At 37.4% G+C, this 25,319-nt stretch overlaps 2 protein-coding genes and 2 long non-coding RNA genes across 13 annotated transcripts; 1 reads left to right on the top strand and 3 right to left on the bottom strand.

The window, feature by feature from the left end:
- On the bottom strand, positions 344 to 3,620 carry LOC104707057. The gene is made up of 15 exons (XR_754536.1): positions 3,530 to 3,620; positions 3,260 to 3,337; positions 3,035 to 3,160; positions 2,833 to 2,915; positions 2,609 to 2,695; positions 2,358 to 2,417; positions 2,169 to 2,238; positions 2,033 to 2,094; positions 1,740 to 1,846; positions 1,572 to 1,659; positions 1,357 to 1,488; positions 1,042 to 1,137; positions 850 to 953; positions 642 to 730; positions 344 to 549 (listed from the first exon to the last, which is right to left on the bottom strand). It is a non-coding gene; the product is annotated as an uncharacterized LOC104707057 (long non-coding RNA).
- LOC104707056 lies at positions 3,947 to 6,154 on the bottom strand. 7 transcript variants are annotated; one of them, XR_754535.2, is made up of 6 exons: positions 5,737 to 6,151; positions 5,534 to 5,599; positions 5,269 to 5,437; positions 5,091 to 5,149; positions 4,742 to 4,995; positions 3,947 to 4,540 (listed from the first exon to the last, which is right to left on the bottom strand). It is a non-coding gene; the product is annotated as an uncharacterized LOC104707056 (long non-coding RNA). The 7 variants fall into 7 exon arrangements; XR_754532.2 differs by having other exon boundaries at positions 4,742 to 4,813; positions 4,907 to 4,995; positions 5,269 to 5,450; positions 5,534 to 6,149; XR_754530.2 differs by having other exon boundaries at positions 5,269 to 5,450; positions 5,737 to 6,148.
- LOC104707055 (probable ran guanine nucleotide release factor) lies at positions 16,083 to 21,261 on the bottom strand. 4 transcript variants are annotated; one of them, XM_010423312.2, is made up of 9 exons: positions 20,975 to 21,261; positions 20,240 to 20,876; positions 17,675 to 17,756; positions 17,543 to 17,578; positions 17,293 to 17,430; positions 16,936 to 17,022; positions 16,804 to 16,851; positions 16,639 to 16,715; positions 16,083 to 16,475 (listed from the first exon to the last, which is right to left on the bottom strand). In XM_010423312.2, the coding sequence occupies exons 2-9, from the start codon at positions 20,275 to 20,277 to the stop codon at positions 16,328 to 16,330; spliced, it is 654 nt and encodes a 217-aa protein (XP_010421614.1). In that variant the 5' UTR covers positions 20,278 to 20,876; positions 20,975 to 21,261; the 3' UTR covers positions 16,083 to 16,327. The 4 variants fall into 4 exon arrangements, with proteins under 4 accessions (XP_010421614.1, XP_019083991.1, XP_010421613.1 ...); XM_019228446.1 differs by having other exon boundaries at positions 20,191 to 20,876; positions 20,975 to 21,259; XM_010423311.2 differs by having other exon boundaries at positions 20,240 to 21,261.
- Positions 23,558 to 24,849, top strand: LOC109125922. Its single transcript, XM_019228726.1, has 3 exons — positions 23,558 to 24,496; positions 24,593 to 24,662; positions 24,803 to 24,849. Exons 1-3 carry the CDS (start codon positions 23,558 to 23,560, stop codon positions 24,847 to 24,849), a joined length of 1,056 nt encoding a protein of 351 aa, XP_019084271.1.

Below are 25,319 nucleotides of genomic sequence, written 5' to 3'. Positions count from 1 at the left end.
ATTATATAGAAAATCGAAAAATTCATGACATAAAGAATGATTAGTATCTACCTGCATTGACTCCATATGAATGGGAGTTTGATACTTTTCCCACGCATACATTTCTTCGGGAATTTTTTTAAATGACCTCACAATCATCTTCAAAGTTTGGACATATAGAAACCTAAGATATAAAAGCATATAAATATAGCAAGTCATTAAGAAGCTTGGATATGAAAATCACAATTGTTAATAAACAAAGTTGTGACAAAGTACTAGGATGATTATATACGTTCTAGATGCAAAGTTACTTACTGAATACTTGGATGGAGATGGCCTAGATAGCATGTACGTTCATGCTACTTCACAATCCTGAAAAAGTTTGAGAAACTTAATTATAGCAATGAAGCTTAGACTCAAACAAATGAAATTAATTGAATTGCCTCAGCTGCCACTTTCCTGAAAAGCACATCCATCAATCTACTCTTGCTACTGCAATGGATTAGTGCACTCTGGTTTTTGGTGAGAGTTCGAGGTAGTTTCACCTGATCCATCAATCTATTCTTGCTACTGCAATAGATCACACTATACATCATAGTGAATATCTGTTAAATAAAACGTAAAATAGTCTATTGAAAGACTTAAAGGGATCAGAATAAGACTTGTTTCTGGTTTAGACATTTCTTTGGCATATTCAAACAACATCCTTGTCCCCTGGACCTTGTAAATATTGAAAGTAAGCTTTTGACACCTACAGTTTGTCAAAGTGTAAGCCTCAGTTCAATCAAGAAAGCAGTCCCATATGGTTAAAGACATTTTGAGAATACAATGATGAGGGAGGATGTCTTCAGTACATTGTTGTTTACTTACCAAATTGACTGAGCGGAGAACTCGGACCAACTTTGTACGTCTATTTCCTGATTCGTCCTTGTATGTTGAATTATACCATATGTGCACATTGAAGTTGGTCCTATCTGTGTTCAAGATATCATATGCTAAGGCAACAAAAAATAATACAGGAAGAATCAGAAATCCATGTGCATATTAAGAATTGTTATAGACCTTCTGAGAAGTTGACCAATCCGCACCGATCTCCTTTATCTTCCCTCAGGATTTCCTTTCCCATAACCATTGAAAATCTCATCATTGTCTTCTTTGCTACAGAGATTTAATCCTTTAAGTTAACCAACTACAAGAATGTTTCCTCAGAAGATAACTTTTGAGTGAGGTTAATATATGTTAAGGAACTTGGGATATACATACAGAGGAACACAAGCAGTTTACATTAAACTAACACTGCTATAAACATATATAACACTCGGTATCCCTCTTAAACCTTTTTTTTAATTGACATCTTAGACATTGAAAACTCAATACCTTTCTCAAACTTAAGAGGTGGTTGTACGATTGAGAAAGGCAAAGTAGCATTTAGAATGCACCGAGGTTGGATACTGTAGATGGAAATACCCTGGATCAAGATAGTTGGTGAAATCTGCCTGGTGTTGTAGCCTAAAACATAAGCTCAAGAAAACTAAGAAACAGACTCATATACGAAAAAGTCAAAACAAACAGAATCCAACCACAGAACTCACCAACATATTGTAAGCTAAAGCACGCAATTGGTCAGACCGTCAGAGGAGTTCGCCGGTATAGAATTAGTGAGCAGATTCCCATATACAGCTAGAGAAAACATAAAATATAGGTTCTAGTGAACAGAATATAAGGTATACCAAAAGAACAAGGGAAAGAAAGAAACATACTTCCTCCAAGAGAACGGTTATTTCCATGAATACATCAAGGTAATGTAATTTTGTGCTGAGCATCTTCTGAATCACTAGTTCTGTCGAGTATAATATTTGACGTCGCACTGTCCACAAATTTTTATACACTTAAGTCAATTTCAAGCTTTGAATAGAGACAATGCAGGGCTGGCGGAATATAGTACCAAAGCTCATAAAAAATTGTTTGTTCCGCACCGCATTTAGTCTAAATCTCAACCTAAAACATATATTCCTTGAATCTATAAACCTCTAAGAAAGAGAAACAGCTTTACCTGTGTATGATTATGAACTAAACTTGATGACAGTTCTATACTCTTGTTCATAAGCTTCTTCCCTGATAGATAAATACGAGACGCTAAATATGAATGACGAAATTAAGATAAGAATAAGAGCATTAAATTACAGTACCTTCATATATATTCATGTTTCTCTTACTAAATTATGTTATTCTCTGCAGTTGAATGTGTTACTAATCTATCTGAAACAACAGAAGTTCATCACCATATATTAGCAAAGAGAATTTTACTTATAATTCAGGAGAAAGCAAGAAAAAATTCTAAGAAAAGATCTCAACATATTAGATAACATGAAACTTACAAGACCTGGGAGACCAAAACTATGAACATATTCAGATCATCTGGAAGTCCCACCATCAACCTGCAGAAGTTAATAAGTATATTCTTTAAACCACTGTCTAGTAATCGTGGAGAGAAATGATTTGGATTGTATCTATCAATTTATAAACCAACATCTCAGATGATCTACTCTTGCGTAAGAAAAATTGAAGAAATACTAAACATAAGAGAAAAGTTGAAATACTTATTAGACGAAAAAGGTTGAATACATACTCGAAATTGAACGAAGGTCCCCTGTCTATTTTTTTTTTTTGAATCACCCTTTCCACAATTACTCCGGTTCTTGGCTTCTTTCTGCAACTTTAGCAAGAGTACACTTTTGGATATAAATTAGTTTGACCAAGAGGTCCTATCAACACCGATATTTCAAAACTGAATAAACTAATAATGCTATGTATTAGAAGAGATTTCTTAAGACCAAGAAGATGATAACTTACAAGTGGTATACATAGGCTTAGCATGGTTCAAACAACATCCTTGTACCCGGACCTTGTAAATATTGAAGGTAAGCTTTTGACACCTGCAGTTTGTCAAAGTGTAAGCCTCAGTTCAATCAAGAAAGCAGTCCCACATGGTTAAAAACATATTGAGAATGCAACGATGAGGGAGGATGTCTTCAGTACATTTTTGTTTACTTACCATATTGACTGAGCGGGGAACTCGGACCAACTTTATAAGTCTAATTCCTGATTCGTCCTTGTATATTGAATTAATACCATCTGTGCACTTTGAAGTTGTTCCTATCTATGTTCAAGAGATCATATGCTAAGGCAACAAAAAATCAGACAGGATGAGTCAGAAATCTCATGTGCATATTAATTATTAAGTATTGTTATAGATAAACCTATTGAGAACTTGACCAACCTGCAGCGATCTCATTTATCTTCTTTTCGATAACCCTTGAAAATCTCCAAAGATTTAACCCTTGAACACATCTCAACTCTGGTTTTGACACAACAAATTAACCAACTTGAATGAGGTCAATATATGTTTAACAAACTTGGGATGTGCATACAGAGGAACACAAGCAGATTACATTAAGCTAACACTGCTATAAACATATATAACACTCAATATCCCTCTTAAATGTTTAAATTGACATCTTAAACACCTATGAGACTGACAACTCAATACCTTTCTAAAACTTGAGAGGAGGTTGTCCGAATGAGAAAGGCAAAGTAGCATTGAGAATGCACAACGGTTGGATATTGTAGATGGAAAGATTTGAGCACTACAAGAGATATGTACATTGTTAGCGAGCGAAAAATGCTATCGTACATATTTCATAGCATTACCGTAAATGCTGTGACATCCGCAGCCATGGTAGATACCTCACATACGATAGCGTTTTTGACATGTTTTGATAGATCCCCACATACAATAACATTTTTATATTATAACACTAATCAAATGCTATAATATATTTTATTATAACACAAAATTAGTGCTATTTTCACTATATAAATTTTATAATTTGTATATTTGAATCCTGTTTTGCAGAATTTATTTAATTAGATTTATATATATATATATATCATAAAATCATCTACATACATAATATTAATATTTCATTAACCAAAAGAAGTCTTACATAATATCAAGCGTTACATAACATCAAGTGCCACAAAGTCTTAAATAAAATAAAACTAACATCACAATAAATAGAGACAAACTTCTAGATCATACAAAAGAATAATACCATCCTTAGCAGACTTAGCCTTTGATACATCGTCTATCCTTTCTCTTGTGGCGCCATATTGTGATCACATTCTTCAACCAATCTCCTCTGCTTTGGTAGCCTCCGAGTATTTGAGGCTATTCCAAAAGAAAGTTTTGCCCATTTATCTGAAAATTTTACAAGTACAGTATCATACTAAAACAAACAAGTAAAGGGTGGCTACATTACATACTCAATTGGGTGAAAGCCTGCAAATTTTGACTAGCAAATGACAAAGTCACTAAATGTTCTATTCTATCTGTAAGATTACATGAACCATCAGCAAATGGCAAGAAGACTTACAAGATTCTCGAGCTGTGGGTTATTAGTACTAGAAGATTAGAGCAGAGAGGGATACAAAACTTTCAACATAAAAATTCTAGAGGACCTGAACCCAGCAACTGCAATTCACGCCTAAGACTGTTGACCTACAAGAAAAATAGAGATAAGACAAGTAAATCTTGTTTCAGTTGCCTAAATACCATCTATCAAGAGATATAAACCATTAATCTATTATTCCAAAGAACATCATTATAGTATTTCGTCGTAAAGAGGAAAAAGAGAACACTTTTTGAAATTAGAAGGTGGGTGAAAGATGATGATAAGCAGTGCGACATAGATATTAATACCTTAAAAGCCTCCGAAACCAAATTGGATACATCTGGTGGCCCCTTCTTTAGCAAGCACTGGCCCAACAAGACCTAACGTAAAAGCAAGATAGATGAAAACATCAAACTTCTGCACTGAAGTTACCGATACAGTAAGATAACAAATGGGTGATTTATCATCAACACCGAAATTTAAATATAAATGTGTCCTGCAAAGAGATCCAAAATCGATTTTTGTCCTGCAAAGAGATCCCAAATCGATTTGGTATAAACACCTGAAACATAAACACAAAAGGTTTTATTTTTTGATCAATACTACATAACCGAGGACAAGTAAACAAGAAACATACAAGGATTAAGGGAGCCTTACTATCGATTCTCATACGCTCTTATACTAAGTTCTCTGTTTGCCTCAATGACCCGATCAGCCTAGAATTGGTAAAATAAATGAGGACTGAGAAATAAGCTAAATTACTCAAAAAAAAGGAATGAACACAAACAAAGCAATTATCTTAATTAGCTGACGAAACTTAGAAAAACACTCATACTATATAGCAGATTCCTCTTCATCTCTGAAGTTACAACAGAACAAGATCCCATCTTATCTTCTTCTTCTTTGTTTCCGGCATTAATACCCTTCTAATATAACCTTTGACCAGACAATTGTATGGTTTGTTTGAGTAAAGGACATCTTTTGATATGCTTTTCGAGATTCTCCTGCAACACAAAGCTACAAAATTCGAATCAAATAGTTTGCTACAACAACAAGAGACATAGAAAACTAAAACCTTTGGAAAAAAACCTTTGACTTACTGAGATGGATCAATAGGGCATGGAATCAATTCACCTTCCAATCTCTGACTATGGTTCCCACAAACTCTGTTTCGGAAAAATTACCTCTGCTCATTAATTTTGAAAAAATAAAAAACGAAACTTTTTACAGTTCCTCGTAAAATCAACATGATGCCAAATCGAAATTCAAACATAAAATCGTTCGATTTGAGCTCTAACTATACCAAATCGGAGAAATTTCCGAGTACAAGTGAAGGAAAAGTAAATCTAGGGTTTAATGGTGATGATAATAAGAAGTATGAGCCGAGAAGAAGGAGAAGAGAAAGAGAAGACGAGAGGAACAAACGGCGAAAGACAAAGAAGAAAGAGGAGACAATGAGAAGAGATTGAGCTTCAAAATCTGGGCTGGTCATCGACGAAGACAAGAGAAAGATATGGGTTTGCATCTTTGGAGATGGAGAAAGGGGATTAGGGTTTGAAGGAGAGAGCGAGAAATAAGTTTTAGGAGAAATGAGTAGGGAAAAGGCGTTTTAGTGAATTATTTGGTTAAGTGTTGGCGGACAATGCAATTTTTGATTCCCGCTTAGAGATTTTTCGACTTAGCGTTTATTGAATGCTATCATATGAAGACTAAAATTATAAACTTATCTTTAATAGCAAATGAGAAAACCGAGCTATCTTCATATGCTATTAATGTAGGGGTTTTTTTGTAGTGGAGGCAATCCTTGGATCAAGATACTTGGTGAAATCTGCCTCAGGTGTTGTAACCTGAAACATGAGCTCAAAGAAAGCTAAGAAACATTCATATACTTCATGGTGAAAACAAACATAATCCAACCACAGAACTCCTCTAAGAAAGATAAACAGATTTACCTGAGTCTGATTATGAACTAAACCTGATGACAATTATCTACTCTTGTTCAAAAGCTTCTTCCCTGATAGATAAATCAGAGACGCATAAATATGAATGACCAAATTAAGATAAGAATAAGAGCATTAGATTACAGTACCTTAATATATTCATGTTTCTCTTACTAAATTATGTTGTTCTCTGCAGCTGAATGTGTTACTAATCTATCTGAAATAGCAGAAGTTCATCACCATATATTAGCAAAGAGAATTTTACCTTATAATGCAGGAGAAAGCAAGACAAATTTCTAAGAAAAGATCAAAACATATTAGAAACTTACAAAACTTAGAAGACCCAAAATTACCAAAAAAAGGAAAGCATCCATGATTAAAGCTCGGATATTATGAGCTGAAGGAACTCTGCAGAGCAGCATCTCGCTCCTACCATATATTCTATCATAAGCATATTTGATTAAATAGAGAAGTTAAGGCAGCATAAAGTTTTCTTGGTTCAACACCAAGACGACTTACAATTTTTTCCTTCTCCATTATCTCCTTGATTGGAAGGTGGGCAGCGGGCAGTAGTAAACATAGATTATGCACGCACCAAAAGAGCATGTAACATAGAATTATATGAGCATTAGTTTGCATTTATAATCATGTTGGCATACCATAAGAAAGGTTAAAGGAATCACTAGGAATCTACCTTAAGATATTTTCCAGAATATCTATTAATCATACTAGTAACTCCATCAATATCCATATCAGGGGACAAGTCTTCTTTTGCAAGTATAACCTTTAATATCTATGATATATTCAGAGCATCTGGTAGTCTCACCATCAACCTGCAGAAGTCCATTTGACTGAAAGCTTAGTCCAACAAGGAAGATATTTATAAAATTACTTCCGAGGCAACCTTTCTAATGATAGCCTCATCAAGGTCAAAAGGTCTTTGTGGCTGCAAGAAGCAGAACATGATCCTTTTCTTTTGTCCTCAGACCGTCCCAGTATATCATGAACTCATTTTCCATCTTCTGCATCGCCTAATGTATGAAGGCAGAAAACAAGAAAACAAGGAAGCGAGCAAGCAAGCAAACAAGCAATGATTGAAGGCAAAAATAAGGAAGCAATTATGAATGTGCAAGGCAAGTAAATATGCAACTATCCATGTGTGTATGATGTATGTATGCATGGATGTATGCATGGATGTATGCATGTATGTATGCATGGATGTATGCATGTATGATGTATGTATGCATGGATGTATGCATGTATGTATGGATGTATGCATGTATGTATGAATGAATGCAATGCAAGGACACATGAATGTATGCATATAAGAATAAATGGATGTAAGTATACGCATTCTTCAATTATGGCCAACAATCAATCCATACTTCTCTGTTTTCTGAGTTCGAATCCACATTATAGGCTCTGGGATTTGCAGTTGCAGAAGAAACGAGACTTAACATCAAACTCCAAAAAGGCAAGAACAAAAACCAAAAGACCAAGAAGAAGAAAGATAACCATACCTAAGAGCCGCTTCCTTAGTTACACTTAACACTACAATGAATCAGAACCACACTTATATGATATCACCATCATCTCGTAACTGAATAACAAGAACAATGAGTAAATATTTCCAAACACTAATTACCAAAGAAAACTCGATCGAATCACAATTTTTCATATGATCGACGACTCATTTGTAAAGGTGGAGCAAAATACACAAAAAAAAATGTAGAAAATGTTTACCGATGTAGAGAAGAAAAGCATCTTATTCTCCTTTTCATCAACTAAAGAAGACTTTAATCAGATCTGTAGCATAAAAAAAATAGATATAAACCAGAAGAATCAAACCGGTGATTCAGAACAGAATCTAAACCAAGAAACTGAGCACCACAAAACTACTTCACCTTCGATCACCTAAACCACAATCGTTATCAAAACCTTAGGAATCGATAACTTAACCGATAACTGACCTTAGGAATCGATAACTTAACCGAATTGAGAGATTATGATTAGATCGGTGGAGTAAGCAAGACCGCCGAAAAAAAAAACTCCGATCTTCAAGCTCTCCAGATCACCAGTTGCGGAGATGTGAGAACTTAGAGTTTCTAGAACACAATGAGAGATATGAGAGGGAGAAACTTCCGTTGGAGTTTATATAAATTTCAAAATTTGAAAAAGAGAGATCCCAAAATAAGATCCGCTTCGATAACAGAGAAAAAATTCAAATTCCAGCTTTGTTGTACACGTCATAATTGGCATGTGCAAGTTCGATATAAAACCAGGTTTGTAATCTTTTTGGTTTAAGCCTTTAACCGTGATGTTAACCACCGTGATCTCATAAATAATTTTAGATTGGTTCAGGTTGGTTTAATATGTGACCTTAATTCTAACAAGTTCTCTAACCCAATTAGATCGAAGTGACTATATATGAATCTCGTCTCTTCCCAAATTACGCATTTTCAACCTAAAATGTGATTTGATTCAACCATTTAATAATGTTTTGATTGTAGACAATGGTGTTCAAGTTGTATATAAGCATGTATTAAACATAGAATGATATTGAGATATACGTTTTAACTTGTATATATTGTTAGAATTGCGGAATAAACTAAAGAAGAATGGAGAGAAACGAGAGAGTAAGAGATAAGATAGAATAGAGAATTCAAAAGACTTCATATGTTTGTTACATAACCATATATAGAGGGACATTGAGTATGTAGCCGTTGGTGATACAAAAGGGAGGAGAGAGTTCATAATACAATTGGCCTTAATGATGAAAATGACATCTCCTTCCCTTGGTCGACTCGCTTCCACTTGCTCCCAAACTTTCTAGATATTTTGCTCTCCTCTCTTCTAGATCCTTCTTTCCATGGGCTTCAATATTGATCAAGGCCTTCTCTTCTTATTTATCAAACTGAACCATGGCCTAGAGGCCTAAGCCGTACGGACGCTCGCACGGACACTCGTACGGCCGGTCTTGTTCTCAAGCTCTAGGTCAATACTCCCCCTCAAGCTTAACCAGGTGAAATGGTTAAGCTTGGAGTCCTGTAAGCCAACACCTCGTTAAAAACCTCAAAGTAGAAAACCACATGGGACAAAAACTACCTTGAGGGAAAAAGAGTGTGTTGGTCACGGGTCGGAAGCTTGTGATCAAGGCCGGGTCAAGTCCACCAGTCCAAGCTTGTTGTGAATGTGATTACAAACTTGACGACTTGCGGCCTTGGTGAAGATGTCAGCGAGTTGGTCTACACTTGGTGTGTGGTATGGGAGTGTGACTCCTTCTTCAATCTTTTCTCGAACCTTGTGGCAGTCTTACTCGATGTGTTTGGTTCTTTCATGGAACACCGAGTTGGTAGCTATGTGTATTGCGGCCTCATTGTCACAGTGCATAGGAATTGGTGTTGATGACTTGATGCCTAGTTCTTCTAGTAATGCCTTAAGCCATGTGATCTCGGTGGTTAGCTTCCGCATCGCTCTATATTCGGACTTGGCGCTCGACATCGACCCCACCTTTTGTTTCTTGGTCTTCCACGTCACTAGGTTGCCTCCTATGAAGGTGCAGTAGCCCGTTGTAGACCTCCTATTTGTCCTATCACCAGCCCAATCCGCGTCACAATATCCTACAAGCTCGGTGTTGTCATTTTTACCCATCCATATGCCTTGGCCTGGACTCTTCTTGAGATAGTGAAGGATTCGTTCCAAGATACTCCAGTGATATGTTGTTGGAGCTTTCATGTATTGACTAACCTGATTCACAGCATAGCAAATATCAGGTCGAGTAAGTGTTAAATAGATGAGCTTACCAACAAGGCGACGATAGCGGGAAGGGTCTTCGTATGGAGGATCATTCCTCTCCCCCTTTCGTTCGACTTGATAGCCATCAGGAAGTGGAGTGTCAACCGGTTTAGCCCCTAGTTTTCCTGTTTCACAAAGCAAATCAAGTGTGTACTTTCGTTGTGAAAGAAATAAGCCCTCCGGAGATCGACATACTTCAATCCGAAGAAAGTACTTAAGCTCACCAAGGTCTTTGATATCAAAAACAGAATTTAAATGAGTTTTGATATTCTTAATACCTTCCTGGTTGTCTCCAGAGATGATAAGATCATCTACATACACGAGTACAACCACTATACCTTTATTGCTTTGAAGGGTAAAGAGAGAGTGATCTGAGTGAGATTTCTTGAAGCCATATCCTATGAGTGTGGTACTCAACTTGTGGTACCATGCTCGTGGGGATTTTTTCAAACCATATATTGCTTTCCTTAGCCTTAGTACTTTCCCGGGAGTAATGGTGCTTTCTAGGCCTGGAGGTGGTGTCATGTACACTTCTTCCTTTAACTCTCCTTGTAAGAAAGCGTTTTTGACGTCCATTTGCTACAACTCCCAAGATAGGTTAGTAGCTAAGGATAAGACTACTCTCACTGTGTGAAGCTTGGCCACTGGTGCAAACGTGTCTTTGTAGTCCTGGTCGTATGTTTGAGTGAAGCCACGCGCCACTAGGCGGGCCTTGTATCTCTCGATGTCTCCATTGCTTAGATGCTTGATTGTGAATACCCATTTTGAGCTCACTGCCTTTTTCCCGGGTGGTAGGTCAGCTTCGTCCCAAGTGCGATTACGTATCATAGCATCAACCTCATCGTCTACCGCTCCAAGCCATTCTTTGCTTTCTTTTGCTTCCTCATAAGTGTTTGGTATCGGTTGTGCGTCTAACTTCCCAAGGAACACTTGATGATCAGCTGGGAGGTGCGCAAGTGAACAAACAGCTTGTATGGGATGTGCTATAGCTTGGTTGTTGTAGTAGATGCGTTTGTCTTTCCATGTAGAAGGATGTGACCGAACATGTGTACTCCGACGCGGCTGTAGAGTTGGTTGTGGAGCTGGTGCTGGCTCAGTCGGTATTGGTTCCTCTGGCCTACTGTTCTCCCCCTCCGGCTCCGGAACCACAACATCAGCCATGGTTGGAGATTGCTCGGACGAAGTCTGCTCGGACAAAGGCTGCGGTTGGGACGCCGTTGGGCCGGTAAGTGAGTCAGGTGTAGTGTCCTGGGACAATGGTGGAGGCTGAGAAGATGAGACGCCAAGGTGATCAAGTAAGAACTTGAGACCAGCAGACTGATCCGTAGGCGTCGCCAAGTCTCTCAAGCCTGCCCAATCCTTCTTGTCAAAGTAACCTTGGTCTTCAAGGAACTTAACATCACGTGAAATCAAGGTGCGATTGTTGACCGGATCAAAGAATTTGTAGCCTTTTTGAGTGATAGAATAGCCGAGAAATATGCACTTGGTGCTCTTGGCTTCAAGTTTGTTCCGTAGTTCACCTGGTACTAGGACAAAACAAACGCATCCAAACACTTTTAGGTGATTAAGTGATGGTTTAAATTGATTCAATACCTCAAAAGGTGATCGATCTTCCAAGATCTTAGTCGGAGTCCGGTTGATTAGGTAGCAAGCCGTCATCACCGCATCTCCCCAATATCTTCTTGGGACATTGGTGTGAAACATCATTGACCTGGCTACTTCCATCAAGTGTCGGTTCTTTCTTTCGGCCACACCATTTTGTTGAGGGGTGTAGGGACAACTTGTTTGTTGAACAATGCCATGCTTTGTTAGGTGCTCTTTGAATCGATTGCTTGTATACTCGCCTCCATTGTCTGTTCTAAACATTTTATTCTTAGCATTAAACTGATTAGTGACATAGTTTTGAAAGTTTATAAAGGCATCAATCACACGGTCCTTGGAGGGAAGTAAAGTTACCCAAGTATATTTTGATTTTTCATCTATGAAAGTCACAAAATACTTGTTATTATCCCTAGAGACACATGGAGATGTCCAAACATCTGAATGAACTAAGTCAAAACATTTTTCATAAAAAGTAGTGGACTTAGTGAAAACAGTTTTACAATGTTTGCCAAGAATACAAGCTTCACAACTAGAGTGATCAAAAGAGACATTAGGTATCATCAACTCAAGAGCCCTAGAATGAGGATGACCTACCCTAGCATGCCACATTGCATTAAAAGAACTTCCAAGACAAGAACTAAGAAAAAAAGATTTTGGTGACTTTGGTGAACTCTCTTCAAGAATATAAAGATCATCTTTGGTTCCACCTCCACCAATCATTTTTCCTGTCTCAATATCCTGAAAATGCACATCATTAGGTCCAAATATAGCATAGCAATTTAGATCATTAGTGGCCCTCTTAACCGATAAGAGATTAGAAGTAAACTTTGGCATATAAAATGCCTTAGACTCTTTGTTAAATAACCTAAGGTTACCAATTCCTTGAACAGGGATCTTATCTCCATTTGCTATAATCACCTCACCCCTAGCCGGTTCTATGTTGTTTAAGAGACTCGAATTACTAATCATATGGTGAGAAGCACCTGAGTCTACAACAAGAGAGTTCTTGGACGTTTGGGTCAAGAAGGTCTTACCGGAAGGCTCCTTGAGGGCCAGTGACTTGAAGAAAGCTTCTAAGTCCAATTTCCTCACATAGTCCCCTGATGTCGCCTCGTCACCACTCCTTGAAGAACCGCCGGTCTGACCTTGCTCGTCTTTGGTGTGAGTGAGGTTAGCTCGTGGTTCCTTGTGGTGTTGGCTTGGGCATAAGTGAGGGTGTAGGAACCAACACTTCTCCTTGGTGTGGTTCTTCCTCTTACAATGCTCACATCCACCCTTTGATCTCCGCTCCTCCGGGTTGAATACCCCTTTGTTTGCCGTGACAAGCTGNGACATTAGGTATCATCAACTCAAGGGCCCTAGAATGAGGATGGCCTAGCCTAGCATGCCATATTGCATTAAAAGAAATTCCAAGACAAGAACTAAGGGAAAAAGATTTTGGTGACTTTGGTGAACTCTCTTCAAGAATATAAAGATCATCTTTGGTTCCACCTCCACCAATCATTTTTCCTGTCTCAATATCCTGAAAATGCACATCATTAGGTCCAAATATAGCATAGCAATTGAGATCATTAGTGGCCCTCTTAACCGATAAGAGATTAGAAGTAAATTTTGGCATGTAAAATGCCTTAGATTCTTTGTTAAATAACCTAAGGTTACCAATTCCTTGAACAGGGATCTTATCTCCATTTGCTATTATAACCTCACCCCTAGCCGGTTCTATGTTGTTTAAGAGACTCGAATTACTAATCATATGGTGAGAAGCACCCGAGTCTACAACAAGAGAGTTCTCGGACGTTCGGGTCAAGAAGGTCTTACCGGAAGGCTCCTTGAGAGCCAATGACTTGAAGAAAGCTTCTAAGTCCAATTTCCTCACATAGTCCCCTGATGTCGCCTCGTCACCACTCCTTGAAGAACCGCCGGTCTGACCTTGCTCGTCTTTGGTGTGAGTGAGGTTAGCTCGTGGTTCCTTGTGGTGTTGGCTTGGGCATAAGTGAGGGTGTAGGAACCAACACTTCTCCTTGGTGTGGTTCTTCCTCTTACAATGCTCACATCCACCCTTTGATCTCCGCTCCTCCGGGTTGAATACCCCTTTGTTTGCCGTGACAAGCTGCTCCTTACCACTAAAGAGACCGAGAGAGCCTTGCTCTTTTTGGATCTGTGCACACACATCGTCGAGGCTTGGGAGCTTGTCTGGCCGTAGGATGTGTTTTATGAGGTCATTGAAGGTAGGATTGAGTGTGAGAAGTAAGGCGAAAACCTTGTCTTGTTCCCTTCGCTCGTTAAGCACGGCCGGGTCCATGGTGTTAGGTCGGAGCATCTCGAATTCGGCCCAAAGTGACCTAAACTTCCCAAAATGTTTGTTGAACTCCATATCCTNAAGATTAGAAGTAAATTTTGGCATGTAAAATGCCTTAGATTCTTTGTTAAATAACCTAAGGTTACCAATTCCTTGGACAGGAATCTTATCTCCATTTGCTATTATAACCTCACCCCTAGCCGGTTCTATGTTGTTTAAGAGACTCGAATTACTAATCATATGGTGAGAAGCACCCGAGTCTACAACAAGAGAGTTCTCGGACGTTCGGGTCAAGAAGGTCTTACCGGAAGGCTCCTTGAGGGCCAGTGACTTGAAGAAAGCTTCTAAGTCCAATTTCCTCACATAGTCCCCTGATGTCGCCTCGTCACCACTCCTTGAAGAACCGCCGGTCTGACCTTGCTCGTCTTTGGTGTGAGTGAGGTTCGCTCGTGGTTCCTTGTGGTGTTGGCTTGGGCATAAGTGAGGGTGTAGGAACCAACACTTCTCCTTGGTGTGGTTCTTCCTCTTACAATGCTCACATCCACCCTTTGATCTCCGCTCCTCCGGGTTGAATACCCCTTTGTTTGCCGTGACAAGCTGCTCCTTACCACTAAAGAGACCGAGAGAGCCTTGCTCTTTTTGGATCTGTGCACACACATCGTCGAGGCTTGGGAGCTTGTCTGGCCGTAGGATGTGTTTTATGAGGTCATTGAAGGTAGGATTGAGTGTGAGAAGTAAGGCGAAAACCTTGTCTTGTTCCCTTCGCTCGTTAAGCACGGCCGGGTCCATGGTGTTAGGTCGGAGCATCTCGAATTCGGCCCAAAGTGACCTAAACTTCCCAAAATGTTTGTTGAACTCCATATCCTCTTGATTCAGGTCGTTGATGGCCTTCTTAACTTCAAAGACTCGAGTGAGGTTGGAGACATTGCCGAATACATTCTTAAGAGTCTCCCATAGTTCACTAGCCGTTTCACAATAAGAATAGGCTTCTAGTATGGGAGCTTCAAGAGAGTTTTGAAGTATGGAGAGGACAGTTTGGTCTTCTTGAAACCATTTAGCTTCTTCTTCGAGCTTCGCCTCTTCTTCATCTTCTTTGATGGTTTCTTTGCCATCTTCTTGAGTGACTTTCTTTGGAAATCTTCCACCTTCGATGTGTCTCCAAAGTCCGCGGCCACACAACGCGGTTTTGGTGGTCTTTGACCATAGTAAGTAGTTTCCTCCCTTGAGGACAGTCGGTAGAACAAGAGGCTTGGTGTTTTCCATGGTTGGGTGCTATTGACCGCGGGGTAAAGCTTTTGACCGGTGGATAAACACAAGAGACACGAACTAGAATAGAAAGCTAACAACAAGAATAGAGAATCGAGACTAGATAATAGAGAATGGAGATGGTTTTGTCAAGAACAGAAACCAAGCTCTGATACCATGTTAGAATTGCGGAATAAACTAAAGAAGAATGGAGAGAAACGAGAGAGTAAGAGATAAGATAGAATAGAGAATTCAAAAGACTTAATTAGTATGTTTCATATGTTTGTTACATAACCATATATAGAGGGGCATTGAGTATGTAGCCGTTGGTGATACAAAAGGGAGGAGAGAGTTCATAGTACAATTGGCCTTAATGATGAAAGTGACATCTCCTTCCCTTGGTCGACTCGCTTCCACTTGCTCCCAAGGTAGACATGTGACTTCCTAGATATTTTGCTCTCCTCTCTTCTAGATCCTTCTTTCCATGGGCTTCAATATTGATCAAGGCCTTCTCTTCTTATTTATCAAACTGAACCATGGCCTAGAGGCCTAAGCCGTACGGACACTCGTACGGCCGGTGTTGTTCTCAAGCTCTAGGTCAATATATATAACAGCCATTACATGTTGAAGCTTCCATAGACACAAACCAAGATTTGTGAAGCTAAACGTGCACAAGTAAAGGATTCATCATTCATGCTTTGATTAACCTGAGATTCAAGAAGCAAGTAAGTCTGTGTATGAGTTTTTGACAAGGTTCTTGATAAGATCAATGGCAAACTGAATTCAAAGCGATTCAAGGAAAAGGGAGAAGAGTCTCTGTTTACTCAAAGCCAAAGGTGTCTTACACAAGGGAAATAAGATCCTATTTATAAAGCTCCAACTACTAAAAGCCTAAAACCTAATTCAAAGGATCAAGAACTAGAATTAAAAGTACTTCAATAACTTTAATAAAGCAAACTTCTTGAAGCCTTTGTATTGGTAGGATTAAATCGTCTTCTCATTTTGGCATAGACTCAAGCTGAGGAACCGAAAAGATTCCAGTCATTGACTTTGAAGGTAGAGAGTGATTGTTTAATGACATCACACATTGGCATTTTTCCAGATTGTGAAGCTGGGACAGCTAAACCAGATCCCACAGCATCCGCGCTCTCGCTCAGAGGGCTGCCCAATACGCAAACACGTGAGACAGAAAGATATGTAGAAACAGCAACAACAACAACAAAGCTATTGATTTCCTAGTTCTGTATCAAAATGATGCATATTCATATTCAATTGTTTGCAACATAACTGAGTGACTCAAACATTTAACGTTTGTGTGACTTACTTTATCAGTATAGGTTCATACGTAGTCACTAAGACATCTGTATCAACTCCCTTAAGACGCAGATTTGCCACATATACCTGCAGAATAAACCATCACATAAGACCAGATGCGTCTCAAGAAACAAACTTATGGAAAAAGGTAAAGAACAAGGATAAGCTTAATTACCCTCACTAGGTTTTGTGCTTCTCTTCCCTGTCTTCCTTTGGATATAGCCTGTAATGATCGTTGTTAGAGAAAACAAATAGAGAGGAAACTTATGGGCAAACAAACCGTTAAAATCATGTGAATGGACCTTACCATCTCTCCAATAGCAGTTGTTGCAACAGCAGGGATGTTTCTGTACGACAGTCCAGTCGTCTCAATGACCTCTGATTGTTCAATCAACTGAAAATAACACGACAATATTACTAGATTAACTTCATAAAATACATCAGGATTAGTCTGTTTCGACTAGTTTTAGAGACTGAACTAACTAAAAAAACAGCCTCGTTACTGTTATCTCAGACAAAAAGGGTCCAACTTTGAGAAATCTATATGTTTATAACATTTTGTAATCAAGAAGAAACTCTAGAGAAATAAAAACTAGTTCTTGAAATTGATTTGTCTTCCAAAAACATATAAAAAGAGTTCTAGTGTAGTGGTAAGTGGTGATACCTGAAATCCTTCAGCATCTTGCTCACGCGCAAGATCATTAAGGAACCAAGAAGCACTACCAATGTCACCAACCTCAGTCTTGAAATCCAACAACTCAAATATCAAACTCTCATCTCTTGAAGGATCCACAAACACTTCCTGTAAAAACCAATAATTTAAACAACAAATATATTAATTAAGGACTGTCGAAATCAACAAATCTTAATTAGAAAACAATGCTCGAAATCTTTGAACTAAGAAAAAACCAAACCTGATGATCTGGAACTTGTCGGATATCACTCACATCCTGAAGATTCAGGATAAAGAAATCAGGAAAACGTGAATTACAATTAGCAGCGGAGAAAAAAAAGAAGAAAAGGGTTATATTGAGAGATTAGAGAACCTCAAATCTTTGAGGGAAGACAGTGGAGATAGCGCCACCAAACAAAGGTCTCATCGAACACAACTCACCAGACATGTTTTTGCTACATTCACAAAAACAAAATCCTCGAAAAGATTAAAACTTGACAATAAAAAAAAACTAAACTTTGCTATATAACTAGAGGTGTCTAAACTTTGCTATATAACTAGAGGTGTCAAATGGTCCGTCCATAGACGGGTTGGAAGTTGGACATGCCCAAATGGACAATGGTCCTAAAAGTGTCCATGCTCATTAATACCATGTCCAATTGGTCATGACCATGAACAACCCATTTTTATTTATGTTGTTTTTCACTTATAAAATCTGAGCTTGTTTTTGTTATTTTATTTTATAAAATCTGAATTTTATTTTTGTTGTTATTCACTTATAAAATCAGTGTTATGAGCCTATTTTGATCTAGTGATTGGAGCCGTGATTGAAACTAGAACAAAAGATTAAGTTAAACCTTCCCTTTAACCCAAGTCTCTTTCTAGAGAATTAGGTTAATTCTTATTGATCATAAGGGGTCTTTATATAAGACCCACGTACAAGCCGACTTAGCATAATTAGAAAAGGAAAATCACCAAAACCTTAATCTAGTGTTAAAAGGAAAAGACTCCCAAACCCGATACTAAAACCAAAACCATTAAACCAAATCATCAAAACCATAACATGTATCAATCAGTGTTTTATTTCTTTTATAAAATCTGAATTTTATTTTGTTGTTTCTTTTATAAAATCTGATTTTTTTGTTGTTTTCTTATAAAATCATACATTAAAATTAAAATTCAAAGTCTGAAACATAAGGAATATCATAAGAAACTCTTCACTTAAGATTCACATCATCACATAAGATTCAAATAACACTCGTTATTATAAGAGACTCGTTACATGTTGTTTAAATAAGTAAACATACGTATGTGTTTAAGTAACATAAAACACAACACCAACCGAGAACACAACTTCTCTATTGATAACTCTAGTCTAGTCTATCTATATAGCTAAAGCCACATCAAGTAACCAGATTAGACGAAATGATTAACCTAACCTCTGATTCAATAATGCGAATGGGCAAATAAAAATAAACATATACTCTTACTGAATCATAACAAAGCTTCCTTCTCCAATCACAAACTGAATCAAACATAATAAAAAATAGCTTAGCTTAGCTTCTAATCATCACATCGAACATATCAAAGGCTAAAACGAAAATTGCAGATCAAATCAACTGTTACGACAACTGTTAACAAATGAGCCATCAACACTGGTGAATAACACAGCGTTAATATCTGCAAGAAGTGGCAACAATTCTACTCGATTGTAAAATACAAATCTGAATATAACTCAAAGTTTCAATATTGTATGAAGAAAAAGAGAGTAAAGTATATATGAATCCAATAAATCTACTTGCATTTCATAAGTGATATATTAGGTAATATACATTAACTGAATGTTAGTAATACCTTGTGATAAGGTTGAAGAAGCGATTGCAGAGATGACATAGTGATTGTGAGATTTCATTCCTTCACTTAATAATAAAACAAGGGGAAAGAAGCAACAAAACTTGACAAACATGGATTTGCGTTGGAGAAAAACGATACTAATAATGATAGACACTGAGAATATATATATAGGTGAACTACATTGTTGTCAAATCCTAGTAAGGAGTGAGAAAGAACATGAAAAACAGAGACAAAGAGAGTAAGGAAAACTGGTTTTTAATTACTAATAACTAATCCTTAGCATTTGAGCCAAAAACATCATTAGCAATTTTGACATTGTTGCTTTCATCTCAGGGTCTGAAGAATCTCCAGTGGGAACTCATAATATAACAAGACCAAGCCCAAATAAAAGCAGAAATACGCCATTGAGAACGCCAGTAAATGCAGACATAAACAGAAAACTCTCAATTGGTGGTAACATGCTTAACCAAAGCTTGAAACCTGATAAGGCAACACTCAATGGCAAAAAGAACAGCTACTATATGACCAGAATCCGACGCATGGCATTTTTTAGGTTTGAACAGTTTAAACTATTCATTCTTCTTTACAAAATGATGAAAGAGGGAGCCATTGAGGAAAGGAGATCAGCAAAAGAGCATCAGATCCGACTGAAGGAACAATGAAAACAAAAGAAACACAAAATTGGGAACAAAATCAATTACACAGAGTTAGCTGGAGAAGAACGAATCTATAAGATCTAATTAGAGATTGGACGAAATGTAAAGACCAAACAAATCTATTAAACTTCAATCTCTGCTTCACCAACATCAAATCAATTTCTATCACAGCTTTAGAGACTAAAAACAGTTGAAGACACACACACTAATCACATATAAAGCACTAAACGAAGGACCCATAAGCAACATCACATAAGACTCCATGATATTGTATCAAACCCGATCAAAGACTTCAAAGTATCAAACCTCACCAACAAAACTCAGAAACTAAAAAGTACATAAACGAATGACCCATAAGCAACATCACATAGAGATGTACCTTCAAAGGAAGAGGCGAGGCGAGTGATTTAGAGAGCAGAGATGCCTACCATGGTTGCGATGAGATTGATAGAGGAAGAGGCGACATAGAAGGTGACTGATTCTTAGAAGAAGAAGAGATATCGATTGAAGAAGAAGAAGAGAGAATCTTCCCCCAAAATTAGTGGAAGGAGGTCCTATTTCCCCTTTCCTATTTCAGCTTTGGAACTATCATATTATTTCTACCTAAATTCATAGTTCTATTGCTATTTCCCCCATCAATCTGGATTTAGACAGTTTTAAAGTTAAACCCGGAAAAAAACCACAGAAAACCGGTATGAAACCAATTTATAACCCGATTAAGATATATAACCCGACCCATCATGTTCTTCACTTCCAAATCGAAAATTCTCAAATTCATTTTGTAAAAACCCTAAATAACTAAACCAGAAAAAACAAATTTTGAACAGTTTTGAGCAAAGAACACTAAATTGTTTGAGAGAGTAAAATGCATTGTATTCTCCATGAAGGAGCTCTTGAATTTGAAAACACATAAACGATTTCTGGATTTTTTTCTTTCTCGATCGAGTGCATTATCTCACTACAAACGGATCAAAGACAATCACATAGATTTATGTTCATGAGTGGAGCTTCTTGGCCAACCCCGATCTCCTCATCATCATCATCTCGTTACCCACTTTCACCTCCCTAAATTATTCACTCAAAAACAACAACAATCCCTTAGATCCCTAAATTATTCACTCAAAAACAACAAAATTTTTTTGAGAATTAATCATTTGAGTCACCTAAAAATCTAGTCTTTTTGATCTGGGTTTAACACTAAGACTCATCATTTCATATGGGAAACAACAGCAGCAGCGGAGAACACCATCGGTGGTGAAACCATACGTCGGCTGCTCCTCCTCCTCCTTCATGTTTCATGGTCTCCGGAAGGTAGATTTCACTTTCTCTCTTTCGTTGATTTCGTGATCGATTTGAAAACAAAACAAAACAAAGCAAATAACACGTGAAACTAAGCTTATGTGTAATTGACTAAGCTTATGTAATTGATTATTTGTTCTTTTATTTTTGTTTGCAGGGTTTTGAATCCACTTCTCTAAAATGAATAGAAAAAACGAGAAGAAGAAGATAAATTGATTTGAGAATTTTTTATTTTAAAGTTTTCTAGGTTTAGTTTTGTAATTGGGTTGAATTTTTGTTTAATCCGGTTACATAAGTTCATTAGTTGGTTAATCAAATAGTAAACCAATACTAAACCGTATAAACCAAGATTCATGGGACAATAGATGATATCTGATATTCCGAAGGAAAAATAGCAATAGAACTATGAATTCGGGTAGAAATCGGTGGAGCACTTAAGTTTGTGGGAGATATAGAAAGAGGTCAAAAATCGGAGTGAATCTGGTACGATATGATAGTTCCGAGGGGGAAATAGGACGTCATTCCAAAATTAGATAATCCTAGAATTTCCGTGAGTTGGGCAATGCCCATTGACCATACGGTTTTGCCTATTTAGTCATGGGTAAAATTTGGTCTTTTAGACCAATTAGACCATTTGATTATTGGTCCAGACCATCGCCCGCCCGTTTGTATTTGGACTATAGTTACTTCATTATTTACATAGACCACGACTAAGTTGCATCTTAATATCTTTTACAGATCCGAAGATGATTACTTGTTCAACAATTTGAATAGTGTGACGTAGGAAGTTGCCATCATTCAATATAATTTGTTTTAGAAACATTATGTAACAATGATCAAAAGTCGCGTGACGATGAGGAAAATAAAAATCCAAAAGTCGTGATAACTTTTGGCTCAAATGCAATCTTAAAAGTTAAAACTAATAAAATAATTGTTGTACCTAAAACATAAACGTATGTAAACGGAAAATACACACGCACACACTAAAAACTTATCAGTTGTTGTCTATATTTACATGATAATGTGACAAAAAAAAAGATGATATAAAATAAAGAATTTATATGGCAAATAATTTCTTTACTACTATTACTCATAAACGAACTTTTCAAAATACCAAATTTTAATTTATTTTTCCGAAAATATCACTATTAATTTATTTTTTAAAGTATCAGTATAAAATAAATATTCTAAATACAATAATAGAAAATAAAAATATGCTATAATATCAAATATTATTTTTTAAGTATGATTAGTTGACCATTTTGAAAAAAAATTGGTAAATTTTGTCTATAATTAATTAGAGAGAGAAAAAGTGAGCTCTTTTTTTTTGAAAATTAAAAATTATTTAAAAAATTATATTAGTTTAAAATTTATTTACATTTTTACGCTTAATGAGAAATTTTAAAATGTTTTAAAACTAATGCCATGGTATATATGTAATTTCTGTTAAACATGTTGTGCCTTTTAAATATCATATATCATATATTATAATGCATTATTCTTAATTAGATATGCATTATCAATGTGGTTAATAAAATCTTGGTTGATAAAGAAACCTTCATCTCCACATATCTATTGAACTTGATAATGTATCTAATTCTTGTACTTGTGTATCAAATGTGCATAAACTTTACAACTTCTTTCATAATATATTCACAATGCAACTATTCACAATCATTGTTTTATATGAGGCATCTTAAAGGTCACATGTCCATTAGGGACATCATGTTATGGCTGATAAAGATACCTTAACATGTATATGTAGTTAAGGGTTTTGAATTCTAATTATGAAACATCAGATTTTATATTTGACTTTAATACAATAACAAAAAAGTAAGAAGAATCGAAAATTGTTAAGAAAATGTCTGAGCAGACACTATTTCCTGCTTTTGGGAACCCGCAACAATTAGTATTTTTCCTGGAACCTAACCTGCAGCCACGAAATGAATAATCGTTGATGGTTTACTCCTTGACTTCAAAAATGATGACTCTTTATTAATGTATTAATCATTGATATTATATCATTTCAACTCAAGACATAACTCAAAATAATTTGGAAAAAAGTTCATTTTCAGCCCAAATTTTAGTTAGGATTGGAAAATATCATTACACCTTAAGGATTGGAAAAACATTGTAGTATCAAATTTTAATTATGTTTGTAACGTCTTTCAGTGGAAAAAAAAAACAAATAAGTTGCTAATTACTACTATAAAGGAGATAGTATAGAAAGGTTATATATGTAATTCATTTGGTTAGTAAACCCTAAGCCAAAGGCTATATATATTGTAATTCTCTCAATGTATCGAATTATCTTGCCTTGCATAATATGGTATCAGAGCTGTAAGATCTAAAAGACCTAATTTTTCTTTTTTTCGCCGCTTCCTCTGTTCTTATCTTCTTCTTCTCTTCTTTCATCTCTGTTTCATTTCTCTTCTCTTTTCCCGGTCATGTCTTCCTCCTCCGAAGTCATTGGTACCGCAGATGCGTCCTCTCTCCTTAACATTAATATGTCGAACGTCACCAAGCTCACAGCCACCAACTATTTGATGTGGAAGCGTCAAGTTCACGCCTTGTGCAAGGGTTATGATCTCGCCGGTTACCTCGACGGCTCTGTGGCTGCTCCTGACGCTACGGTAACCACTGCTGATGGCTCCACTGCAAATCTGGCCTACAAACACTGGATGCGACAAGATCAGCTCATCCTCTCCAGCCTTCTTGGTGCAATTTCGCTCTCTGTCCAACCTCTTCTCTCTACCGCTGCAACATCGGCTGAGATATGGCGCACTCTCGCCGATACCTATGCTAAGCCTAGTCGTACTCATGTCAAACAGATTCGTGAACAACTGAAGCATTGGAAGAAAGCCTCCAGATCGATTGAGGAATATTTTCAAGGCTTTACCACACGTTTTGACCAGTTGGCCCTGCTTGACAATCCTATCGCCCAAGAAGATCAGATTGACTACATCCTTGGTGGTCTTCCTGACGAGTACAAACAAGTGGTCGACCAGATTGAAGGTCGCGATACTACACCATCGTTGACTGTTGTTCTAGAGAAGTTGATCAATCAAGAATTGAAACTTCAAACGTTGCTCACTGTTTCCTCTCCGGTTCCAGTCTCTGCCAATGTTGCTTCTCACCGAAGTAACAACAACCGTAACTCACATCAGTCTCGTGGAGGTTCGTCATGGCAATCACGTCAACAGTCTCAGGGGCGTGACCGTGGCTCCAATGGTCATGGCTATCAGGGGCGTTGTCAACTCTGTGGCACTCATGGTCACAGTGCTCGTTGGTGTACGCAACTTCACTCCTCCGGTCGTGGGTTTGCGTCCTCTGGTGGAAACTATCAAGCGTCACCCATGTCTCCATGGCAGCCTCAGGCGAATATGGTAATAGCACCGTCATCCTCCTCGGCAAACTGAGTTATAGATTCAGGTGCAACCCATCACTTGACTTCTGATTTAGCAAATCTGTCTATGGACCAGCCGTATAATGGTGGAGAAGACGTCACCATAGCTGATGGTTCGAGTCTCAAGATTGCAAATACTGGTTCTGGTTTACTTCCTACACCATCACGCTCACTTAAACTTCAAGATATATTATATGTGCCAAATGTTTGCAAGAATCTTATTTCGGTTTATAGACTCTGCAATGATAATCAAGTTTCTGTGGAATTTTCTCCTGCACACTTTCAGGTGAAGGATCTCAGCACGGGGATCCGGTTACTCCAGGGCAGGACTAAGAATGAGCTATATGAGTGGCCGGTCACTAATAACACCATCTCGATATTCTCCGCCTCCCCTTCACCGAAAACCGATTTTTCATCATGGCATGATCGCCTTGGGCATCCCTCTTTTTCTACTTTAAAAGCTGTTATTTCTCAGTTTTCTTTACCTCTTTCTCCTTCCCAGCAAAAACAATTGTCTTGTTCTGATTGTTTACTCAATAAAAGTCACAAATTGCCTTTCTTTGCAAACACAATCACTTCCTCCCAACCACTTGAATATATATACACTGATGTGTGGACCTCTCCCATATTATCCATCGATCACTACAAATATTATGTTATCTTTGTTGATCACTTCACAAGATATACATGGTTTTATCCATTGCAACAAAAATCTCAAGTCAAAGAGGTCTTCATTGCGTTTAAGGCTTTGGTGGAAAATCGGTTTCAGATTAAAATCAGAACTTTATACTCTGATAATGGTG

The sequence above is a fragment of the Camelina sativa genome, chromosome 8, assembly GCF_000633955.1.
Source record: "Camelina sativa cultivar DH55 chromosome 8, Cs, whole genome shotgun sequence".
In the NCBI taxonomy this organism is placed as follows: Eukaryota; Viridiplantae; Streptophyta; class Magnoliopsida; order Brassicales; family Brassicaceae; genus Camelina; species Camelina sativa.
The sequence above is the reverse complement of the archived record's forward strand: the minus strand, read 5'-3'. Positions and strand labels throughout refer to the sequence as shown.

Excerpts from the sequence above, each read along its gene's own strand:
- LOC109125922 (XM_019228726.1), top strand. The coding sequence starts at position 23,558 with ATGTCTTCCTCCTCCGAAGTCATTGGTACCGCAGATGCGTCCTCTCTC. Across the intron at positions 24,497-24,592 it reads GGCAGCCTCAGGCGAATATG|CCGTATAATGGTGGAGAAGA; the intron begins GTAATAGCACCG and ends TCTATGGACCAG. Across the intron at positions 24,663-24,802 it reads GATTGCAAATACTGGTTCTG|GTGAAGGATCTCAGCACGGG; the intron begins GTTTACTTCCTA and ends GCACACTTTCAG.
- LOC104707055 (XM_010423311.2), bottom strand. The coding sequence starts at position 20,277 with ATGTCGCCTCTTCCTCTATCAATCTCATCGCAACCATG. Across the intron at positions 17,023-17,292 it reads AAGATGCTGAAGGATTTCAG|TTGATTGAACAATCAGAGGT; the intron begins GTATCACCACTT and ends TGTTATTTTCAG. Across the intron at positions 16,476-16,638 it reads TATGAACCTATACTGATAAA|CCCTCTGAGCGAGAGCGCGG; the intron begins GTAAGTCACACA and ends CGTATTGGGCAG.